Source organism: Myxocyprinus asiaticus, chromosome 9 (assembly GCF_019703515.2).
Source record: "Myxocyprinus asiaticus isolate MX2 ecotype Aquarium Trade chromosome 9, UBuf_Myxa_2, whole genome shotgun sequence".
In the NCBI taxonomy this organism is placed as follows: Eukaryota; Metazoa; Chordata; class Actinopteri; order Cypriniformes; family Catostomidae; genus Myxocyprinus; species Myxocyprinus asiaticus.
Genome location: NC_059352.1, coordinates 19724266 through 19735767, shown reverse-complemented (window position 1 = coordinate 19735767; position 11502 = coordinate 19724266). Strand labels below are relative to the sequence as shown.

Here is an 11502-nt window from a genome sequence, read left to right as displayed (position 1 = left end):
GTTGGTATATTCATGCAAGTGTAACTGGTGTAATTTATGCATTGATTTGTTTTGACTTTTGTGTTGTGTGTGTGTGTGTGTGTGTGTGTGTGTGTGCGTGTGTGTGCGTTTGTGTGTGTGTGTGTGTGTGTGTGTGTTTCCTTCTGTATTTGTATTATTTTTCAATTGTATTTTCTGCATTAATGTTCAGTCTCGGTTATGTCTTGTTATTAGAAGGATTTATTGAACTTCACAAAATTTTGTTCCCGTTATTGTTTCTAAGTTAAAAGAAAATAATGTTATAGTAGTGGAACTTTTCTTCAGGTGTTTGTTTGGGGAGGGAGCGTCATCGGTGGAACACCTCCGGGGTTTTCCTTGTGCGACATTCGATAGCCTCAGTCTACCTATGCGCGAGGCTGATGAGCATATGCAATGTTGCTTTTCTCCGTGAATCTCTGCGTGTACTCGAGAGAGAGAGAGAGAGAGAGAGAGAGAGAGAGAGAGAGAAGATCTCTCGTTGATCCACTGATGATCTTTCTTTGTTACAGATTAAACAAAAGCACTAGATCTCATCGAGTGGTTGTGTGGTCTTTGTGTGTGAGGGTGTCCGATCCAGGCATGCTACACAAGCATGTGCTAAGTCTAGTCAGAAGTGGCTTTGGCGTAATCGAGCATGCGAGGCGCTACTCGGGTCAATGGAGGTTCTTCTCCGGTCCAATCCCAATCAAGCACCAGCAATATAAACAAAGATAGTACAAAGTTGGTAGTGTAAATGGACTGTATGCAATGGATTGGAAGAATACAAATATGAATCTACATTAATTTGTGCATCCTTGTTAAATGGGACACGTTCTTTTTATACGTGAGAAAAATGTGGTTCAGGATATGGATGTAGGCATGGTTAAATGATAGAGAATCTATTATTAATCATTTTCATCTACTGATACACAAATAATGGCTAGTATTGACAGTGATTGTATAGGCACGCACTTCACTTCTTTCATTTATTGAAACATGAAAAAATTAAACCAAAAATATTTCTAAATTCAAATTATATTTCAAACGAAACGAAAGTATAATCAAAATAACGAAGTGGTCAAAGAAATCATACCAAATCCAAACATTTTACTCTCCTTCTTCCACCGGCCCCTTTTGCAATGACTTAAACATAATAATAAAAACTGAAATAAATAAACCATGACGTCTATAAAATGTAACACAAATCTCATAATTTTTTTGTTTCAACAAATGGCTTCAATAGTGATCGTCAAGGACACAAAAACATTATCACCTACTGGTGAAATCTCCAAACTGCAAATGCAGGAACTGAATTTGGTCTTTGCGCTGAGTTAAGAGGTGGTACTGAAATGTCTTGGTGCAATGACTTATTTCTCAGGAAAAAAGCAAATGGCTCTTTGTGTCACATAATTTACGAAAACTCACATAAAAACTCACGAAAATAGAGCCCAAAATGTAGTAGACAGAATAATCAACAAATGAATAATTAATATATGAAAAAGGCAACACATTTGACACATATGAATATATGACTATAGTACTGTTTATAATATGCATTATATTTTCAGTGACCTAAAAATTAGTTAATGTTTTCTTCTACAGGCTACAAGCATTCAAAAAGTGCACTTGCATTAATTTGCATACTTGTGAACTTGCACTTGAGCTGCACTCAAGATATCTGTAAATCAGATGATGACTATAAAAATAAAGATGTCTATGACAACACCATGACAGCAGTTCCTGAAAAACTGAAAGAAGGAGCCAATGAAATATACTTCGTTAACAGCCAGATTCCTGTCATAACCAAAGGAGCTTTCGCTAAAAACCCTCAAGTAACAAAAATCGAATTTATCGGAACTTCAACGCAGTCTGTGGAGGTCGGAGCCTTTGAGGGTTTGCCTGATATCTCAACCATTGAGATATCTGGCACCCAAATGACAGCATTACCTGTAGGTGTTTTTAAGGATCTCATCAACCTTGAAAAACTTGTTTTAAAAAGTAACAAACTCCAGAGCCTTGAAAATGGATTATTTGATGATTTAAAAAAGCTTCAAGAACTGAGTCTACATACAAATGAGATAAGCTCCATTGAGGAGGGAACATTTGATAATTTAGAGAATCTATTGTCTCTTCATCTAGCAAGAAACAGATTAAGTTCTGTATCAAAGTCTCTTTTTGCAAAACTCAAGAAATTGCGTTACTTCAGGCTGTATGAAAACCAGCTGAATGTTTTGCCTGATGGGATTTTTGATAATCTTCCTGATCTGATAGAAATTAACGTGCAAGGCAACAAAATCTCAACTATACAACCAAATTTGTTTCCACACAAAACTAAATTAGTAAAACTGTATTTGGAAAATAATCTTTTAACGGAACTACCCCAAGATCTATTTGTTGGCTTTTCTGCATTAAAGACGCTAACTCTGCACAATAATCAACTCACCAGTCTTCCCGCCATCCTTTTTGGAGAAATGCTGCAAATGACTGAATTGAGCCTGAGCCACAATAATCTTACCTACTTACCAACTAGAGTTTTCAGCCCTCTCAAGAAGCTCAAGAAGTTAGACCTCTCCTCAAACCAATTTTCAACTTTATCTGGAGACTTTTTTGAAGGTCCTGAGAAACTGACTGAACTTAATCTTCAGAATAACATGATAGAATCACTTAAATCAGAGGACTTTGAAAAACTTCAGTCTCTTTCAACACTCAAACTGGCAAAAAATAGACTGAGAAGCCTTCCTGGAGATGTTTTTGTCTCTCTTCCAAAACTCAGTAAATTGTACCTGAACAATAACCCATGGCACTGTGACTGTAACCTGTTGCCATTTTTCGAATGGATGAAGAACAATGAGGAAAAGATTAAGTCAAAGCCTGCTGAAGTTTGTGAATCACCCAAAGATCTGCTAAATCAACCCATCTCCTCCTTGACAGAGCAACTGATTACATGCAACCAAACTTTTATCTGCCACACACCTGCTGGCCAAATATGTGTTTGTCAGCACCCTTGATTAACTTTCCTCAAAATAAAAGTTTTATAGGCACGAGGCTGGCAGTTTGTAGTCATGTGATATTGAAAATCTGAAAAAAGCTAATGCCAGTTCTTGCTGGTGGTGGATAAAACACTTCTAAAGTTGCCTGTATTTTATCAGCTTAACAATACTTTTTAATGTTTAACAAGAGCAAGGCTATTTCAGTAGAGGTCCAAACAATTGTATATTGACTGAATACAACAGACCTTGATATAGAAGAGAAGAGAAGAGAAGAAGAAGAGAAGAGAAGAGAAGAGACAAACATTGCTTCATTATATACATATAGGTACACTCTGTTCTAAGCAAATATTATGTGCTTTTAACCAGCAAAAGATTATTATCCTCATTTTTCATCGTGAAACTCTTTGTAGATGCTTCATTGGAAATGGTAATTTTTTGTAAAATAATTCTCAAATCAGCAAAATTGTAAATATTTAAGACCATTTCTGCCTAAAGCCGAAACTTAAGCGATATATTTTTTCCCCTTTCTTATGTCAAAGACTTGCTTGTTGCCACAAATTGCTTATCTCTTCAAAAACAGCAAACAAACTATCCACACCCTTACTGCTGCTTTACACGCACTCTGTGAAGACTTAGGCAAAGTTATATTCGGATAAGAGCAGTATAAACTGCGTACAAAGTTGCAAACAGCATTCTGAATGTTAGTTCAGCTAAAGCAGAGATGAGCAGGTAAGAATGGTTTTCTATCTGATACTACACATGCACATCAAGAACAGGACGAGATATTTGGTTAATGGCATTGTGAAGGAGAGAAAATAATTATGTATAAAAAAACAATATTAAAAAAAATATATATATATATATATATATATATATAAACAACAACAACTTTGAGTTGTATGTAAAGTTTTATGTATTTATTTATTTATATCCATTGTTTATCCAAAATCCTAAATTTACGGAAATGTTGTGACTTGTGACAGTAAAAGTTACTGTGATTATTTTATTTTATTTTTAATTATTTTAATTGTTTTGTCTCTTAATATTATTAATTCATGAGGACATCATACATCATTAGATGTGATTTTAGGCTATGAGTTCATATATGGAGAAACAACTGGCCTGTTATAGATTTTATTGCAGATTTCTTGGTCCATGGTGCAAACCAGAATTTTTCTTTCAAAATATAATAAACAATATTTCACTACATTATACAATATTTAAATACGTCTAAAATGGCTTCTTCTTTATGATGTATCCATAGTCATAATTTTGTACCTACAAACGGTGACAATAGATCTTTTCACATTTGAAATTTTTATCAGGGTCATTCTCAGACTATTTATCTATTACACAGAGTTAGTAATTATTCCTGGGTACTCAGGTTTAGAGGTTTCACACTACACATTTGTAAACCCTGGGTTATAAAGCACAAAGGTCATAAGCACAAAGTCAATGGGCATGGCCATGAAGTGTTGGTATATTCATACAAGCATGCGCTAAGTCTAGTCACAAGTGGGTTTGGTGAAATCGAGCATGCAGTTCGGGTCAGTGGAGGTTCTTCTCCGGTCCAATCCCTATCAAGCACCTGCAACATAAACAAAGACAGTACATTCATAATAAGTTGGTAGTTTAAATGGACTGTATGCAATGAATTGGAAGAATACAGATATGGATCTAAATTATTTTGTGCATCCTTGTTAAATGGGACACGTTCTTTTTATACATGTGAAAAATGTGGTTCAGGATATGGATGTAGTCGCAGTTAAATTATAGAGAAACTATTATTAATTATTTTCATCTACTGATACACAAATAATGGCTAGTATTGACAGTGATTGTATAGGCACGCACTTCACTTCTACCAGTCAACATTGATTTTGAAAACATTAATTCATTTATTGAAACATGAAAAAATTAAACCAAAAATATTTCTAAATTCAAATTACACTTCAGACTAAATGAAAGTATAATCAAAATAACGAAATGGTAAAAAAAAAAAAAACATACCAAATCCAAACATTTTACTCTCCTTCTTCCACCGGCCCCTTTTGCAATGAGATAAATATAACAATAAAAATAATAATAAAAACTGAAAAAAATAAAATTAAAAATAAATAAACCATGACCTCTATTAAATGTAACACAAATCTCATAATTTTTTTGTTTCAAAAAATGGCTTCAATAGTGATCGTCAAGGACACAAAAACATTATCACCTGCTGGTGAAATCTCCAAACTGCAAATGCAGGAACTGAATTTGGTCTTTGCGCTGAGTTAAGAGGTGGTATTGAAATGTCTTAGTGCAATGACTTATTTCTCAGGAAGAAAGCAAATTGCTCTTTGCGTCACATAATTTACATACAATACACCCACAGCAGCGCAAACACTCCTACCCATGCACACTTGCGCTTTGTGCTGGCACGAAATTTGGATGAGACTTTGCGCAATAGTACATAGCACTTTGCTTTGCGCACTCACAAAAACAGAGCCCAAAATGTCAGTAGACAGAATAATCAACAAATGAATAATTAATAAATGAAAAAGGCAACACATTTGACACATATGAATATATGACTATAGCACAGTTTATAATATGCATTATATTTTCAGTGACCTACAAATTAGTTAATATTTTTGTTTTTAATGTTTTCTTCTTCTACAGGTACATGCATTCAAAAAGTGCACTTGCATTAATTTGCATACTTGTGAACTTGCACTTGAGCTGCACTCAAGATATCTGTAAATCAGGTGATGACTGTAAAAATAAAGATGTCTATGACAACACCATGACAGCAGTTCCTGAAAAACTGAAAGAAGGAGCCAATGAAATATACTTCGTTAACAGCCAGATTCCTGTCATAACCAAAGGAGCTTTCGCTAAAAACCCTCAAGTAACAAAAATCGAATTTATCGGAACTTCAACGCAGTCTGTGGAGGTCGGAGCCTTTGAGGGTTTGCCTGATATCTCAACCATTGAGATATCTGGCACCCAAATGACAGCATTACCTGTAGGTGTTTTTAAGGATCTCATCAACCTTGAAAAACTTGTTTTAAAAAGTAACAAACTCCAGAGCCTTGAAAATGGATTATTTGATGATTTAAAAAAGCTTCAAGAACTGAGTCTACATACAAATGAGATAAGCTCCATTGAGGAGGGAACATTTGATAATTTAGAGAATCTCTTGTCTCTTCATCTAGCAAAAAACAGATTAAGTTCTGTATCAAAATCTCTTTTTGCAAAACTCAAGAAACTGCGTTATTTCAGGCTGTATGAAAACCAGCTGAATGTTTTGCCTGATGGGATTTTTGATAATCTTCCTGATCTGATAGAAATTAACGTGCAAGGCAACAAAATCTCAGCTATACAACCAAATTTGTTTCCACACAAAACTAAATTAGTAAAACTGTATTTGGAAAATAATCTTTTAACGGAACTACCCCAAGATCTATTTGTTGGCTTTTCTGCATTAAAGACTCTAACTCTGCACAATAATCAACTCACCAGTCTTCCCGCCATCCTTTTTGGAGAAATGCTGCAAATGACTGAATTGAGCCTGAGCCACAATAATCTTACCTACTTACCAACTGGAGTTTTCAGCCCTCTCAAGAAGCTCAAGAAGTTAGACCTCTCCTCAAACCAATTTTCAACTTTATCTGGAGACTTTTTTGAAGGTCCTGAGAAACTGACTGAACTTAATCTTCAGAATAACATGATAGAATCACTTAAATCAGAGGACTTTGAAAAACTTCAGTCTCTTTCAACACTCAAACTGGCAAAAAATAGACTGAGAAGCCTTCCTGGAGATGTTTTTGTCTCTCTTCCAAAACTCAGTAAATTGTACCTGAACAATAACCCATGGCACTGTGACTGTAACCTGTTGCCATTTTTCGAATGGATGAAGAACAATGAGGAAAAGATTAAGTCAAAGCCTGCTGAAGTTTGTGAATCACCCAAAGATCTGCTAAATCAACCCATCTCCTCCTTGACAGAGCAACAACTTGTATGCCCCACAACTTTACCAACTACAACCCGTAGAAGTACCACTCCCATGACCACACTGCACACCAAAACACTGGCACCTGCAATCACTACTGCATTACAGACAACAATTACACCTGCTCCAACAACAATCACAACTATAACCCTAACAACTCAAATAATTACAGCAGTTCCACTTACTACAACACCACCGCAGACAACCACAGAACTCACAACTTTGCTACTATCCAAAACTCCACTGCCTCCCACCACTGCTACAACTCAAGATCTGAGGTCTACATCAGTCCCCACCACTACATCCACAACCAGATTACAATTAACAACTGTACCTCTGACAACTACATTGTTCCCCACCACTACATCCACAACCAGATTACAATTAACAACTGTACCTCTGACAACTACATTGTTCCCCACCACTACATCCACAACCACATTACAATTAACAACTGTACCTCTGATGACTACATCGGTCCCCACCACTACATCCACAACCACATTACAATTAAAAACTGTACCTCTGACAACTACATCAGTCCCCACCACTACATCCACAAACACATTACAATTAACTACCGTTCCTCTGATGACTACTTTAATTCACACCACATCAACACCCACCAAACAAACAACAATTGCCACGACTTCGGCAACTACTACGTTATTAATCCCCACCACCCTTCCCATCCCCACCACAAGGAGAACGACACATTTTCCCACCACACAAAGTAGTTTCACCTGCACTGGCTCCTCTCATGCATCTCACTCAAGGGCTGCTCCCACCCAAATGTTGTCATCATGCAAGGCACTGATAATATATTACACTGCAATGCTAGTGGTGGAAATCTGCTGTACTATGGTGCTTGCCAAATTCACATATTCACTTTATTGTTCTCTCCAGCAAAGGGAGAGACTGTACAACCAGGTCAACCTGACCCATTTCTCCTATACTAAGTCCATTGTACTGAGACCAGTTGATGAAACAGAGACTGTAGCTCTGTGAGAAGGTTTTTAAAAAACTGGAAATGTTGTTGTATAGGAAATAAAAGATTAACAACAGGGCAGGGCATGAATCTAGTCAAAGGTTCATCACCTGCCAGTGTTTCCACATGATTGTATATTTGTCTCTTCTAGACTGGACTACTACAATGCTTTATCAACTGGCCTTCCAGCTAGCAGGATTAAGCCACTATATCCAGAATGCTTCAACATACCTTGTTTCTAACCAAACTAAGAGGGCCCACTTAGAACAGAACAGTGAAGTTTCCAAACTCTGTCTGATCAGCTAAGTCCATCAGTGAAGTTGAAGACTATTAACTATTTTTTTATTTATTTACTTTACAGGTTTTTTTTTTTTTTTTTTTTTTTACACTTTATCGCTAAGTTCAAGTCTCTATGGCACAGAAGTTCATGACTGATAAGACTGTCCTCAAGTGTGCACCTTACTGCTCGTATGAGTAAGCTTCAAATAAAGTTACACTGTGTTATAATGGTACTATGTTATAGTGCTGGGTGTAATCTGATTACTGTAAACAAATTACTTTTTAGTCAAAACATTTTAAATTCGTTTAATCAGTTTACAGTTATTGACTTTCAGTGAAGTTAATTACTTTCAAGTACATTCTTTGGGTTACACATATTTCTAAAATAATATTATTTATATAATATACATTTAAAACATGAATTATGTTCATATGCACTACGTCTGTTTGTGTTTCTGTAACAGCTAAAGAGTCACTAACAAGTCATTTTAAGGGTGAAACGTGTGGTGCTGAGTGTATGATGAACAATGAACAAGGAGGAAATATAGACAATAGCCACTTTCACACATGAAACCTGGTAAACTGCTGTAAATTGTTGGATTGCCTTTACTGGTTAATGTACCACATCTGCAATTCACACATGCACCGGCTTTCTACCTTTTGTCCATTTTGATAGCATTCATACCAAAATGCCATTAAACTCTACTACTACATTTTTGCAAACTGACTTTTACGTGCCACGTTGCACGTTTCACTGCAGTTTCCTGGTGAAATTAACACTAGAGGAGCTACAACAACTGTCTCTTTTATTAACTGTTATACAAATTCTGACTACAAAGGCTGATTATGGCTTTAATAAACACTTATTTTTCACACTATTACTAATACACTAATATGTTATGACATTGAAACACTTTTACTCTAATGCATCATGTGAAAAACAATATACTGTATTTCAATGCTTGTATTACAGACCCACCTACATTTACACACGTATTCCAATGTGATTAGCTTCCACGGTAGCTCACCTGACAGATTGTTAGACTTTGGACTCAGATGGCCAAGGCTCAAGACCAACCAAGCACACAACCTGACAAATAAGCCAAAAGTGTCATAGAAGTGACACAAAATGACATGGTTGCTTCAGAAAATGTGCTTTTCCAGTCTCATTTGACTTTTCCACACTATCGGATAGTTTAGATATTGGTTAAGGATAAGGATGTTGGTTTTGTTCACCTCTCATTTGAATTTAGAACACTATTGGTTAGGTTTAGGTGTACATTTTAGGTTAGGGAGATATGTTTTACTCATTAAAAACTCAATTTAAACTTCACCTTAAAAACCTTGTCTGATTATGACACCATTTTCGCTTTTGGCAACCCCACGCTGGACAATTCACTGGGAAACTGCAGCCAAACATGTAATGAAGCACGTCATTTTCATGAGATAAGGCCAAGTTATTTACAGTGGCTGAGGGGTGCACAACACAACACAAATTAACAAAGCAAATACAAGCTGAAAACACAACGGTGAAACTACAACGCAATGGAAATAAGCCCCAACACAATGAAATTAAGCCACAACACTACGGAAAAGCCACAGCACAATGGACATAAGATACAACACAACAAAATTATCAGAAAATAAATAGCTGTACTTTTTTGTCCTTAAGTGATCTGACCAATACATGGTTGGGTTTCTACAGTACCAGAACTCAATGCACATAACTTCATCAACATTTGCTCGAATCTGTACCTGGCAATGACGCAAAAATACGTCACAGTAACTGCAGCTATTCTTGCGTAGCATCAGCTCTTATAAGGTGTCCTGCTCCCGCGAAACTGGGCTGTATGCAGGCTGTAGCCTCCGCTCGGATGATGAAGTGCTCAGGGGAAAGCTCAGTTCCCTGGTCAATGCTCTCTTGTGATGCCAGGGTTGACCAGGGAACACTTGTACTCACTTGCAGGATGAGGAGCTCTTTGCATCTTCTGAGCAGATCATGATCTCTCATGCATTGTGTCAGACTGCTGCATGACTTAAAATACAGTACTTAAAAAATATGTAATTTCTGTTAATTTCACTGTGTTGTGGCTTAATTTTGTTGTGTTGTGGTTTATTTGCATTCATTCTGTTGTGGCTTTATTTCTCTGTGTTGTGACTTATTTTGTTGTCCTTTCAGCTGTTATTTGCTTTGCTGATTTTGTTGTGTTGTGCATTTCTCAGCCACCAGTAGTTATTGTATCAGTCAACAAGTTTCTTCATTTGCTCAGATGAACAGAAGAGCTTTTAGGCTGGATTACACTATACCACTTCTCAAATCTGAACAGAATCTAAAATTACTAGGTATCACACACTTATTGACTATGTAAATGACTACAAATACAAACTAGGCATCACACACTAAACGACTAAGTCAAGTCAAGTCAATCTGATCAGTGATATGATAGGTGTGGGTTAAGTCAGGTCATTTTTATTTGTATAGTGCTTTTCACAACACACATCATTTCAAAGCAGCTTTACAGAAAATCATGCATTAACAAAAAATGAAACTGTAATATCTACAAAGTCTTAGAGTGATTATTGTGTTGTTAAGATTAAATATGATTGTAAATTGTGTATAAAAATGAAATAAATAATAATTATATTTAGAACCCATGTGAGCAAGCTGATGGTGACTGTGGCAAGGAACACAAAACTCCATAAGATGTTGGTTAATGGAGAAAAATAACCTTGGGAGAAACCAGGCTCACTGTTAGGGCCAGTTCCCCTCTGGCTATCCAGCATGAATATAATGCCAATATCAGTTGTTTATGTGCAGTGCAGGTCATGGTTTAAGATTAGTAAACTAAGTGTTAAGGTATATATATATATATATATATATATATATATATATATATATATATATATATATATATATATATATATATATATATATAATGAACTGTAAGATGTATTCCTAATGTCTTTAAAGTCCATCCTGGATTAACTGCAGAAGTTCACACAGATGCATTGTCCTTTGTTAGTTGGCTGATGAAGGCTTTTGTTGGCAATTAAGTTAGTCTATGTATTCCATTTCAAGAGTGTAGTCCATCAATAGACAAAGGTGACACAGGCAGAGATCAATGAGGTGCATCACAGTTCAACCGGCAGGTCATTTCGGTGATGTTCAGTCGGGTCCATCCTAAGTGGTCTGAAAGTGTATGAGGTGCCAGTGAAAGCGAAAGTGAATATTTAGAGTAAAAAAGGACTTA

General features: G+C 36.1%; 2 protein-coding genes across 2 annotated transcripts; both read left to right on the top strand.

Moving 5' to 3' along the window:
- Positions 1–1583: 1583 nt before the first annotated feature.
- On the top strand, positions 1584–4196 carry LOC127446418 (leucine-rich repeat-containing protein 15-like). The gene has a single exon (XM_051707319.1). The coding sequence runs from the start codon at positions 1584–1586 to the stop codon at positions 3003–3005; it is 1422 nt and encodes a 473-aa protein (XP_051563279.1). The 3' UTR covers positions 3006–4196.
- On the top strand, positions 3597–11105 carry LOC127445803 (carboxypeptidase N subunit 2). The gene is made up of 2 exons (XM_051706135.1): positions 3597–3716; positions 5652–11105. The coding sequence occupies exons 1-2, from the start codon at positions 3709–3711 to the stop codon at positions 7990–7992; spliced, it is 2349 nt and encodes a 782-aa protein (XP_051562095.1). The 5' UTR covers positions 3597–3708; the 3' UTR covers positions 7993–11105.
- Positions 11106–11502: the final 397 nt, after the last annotated feature.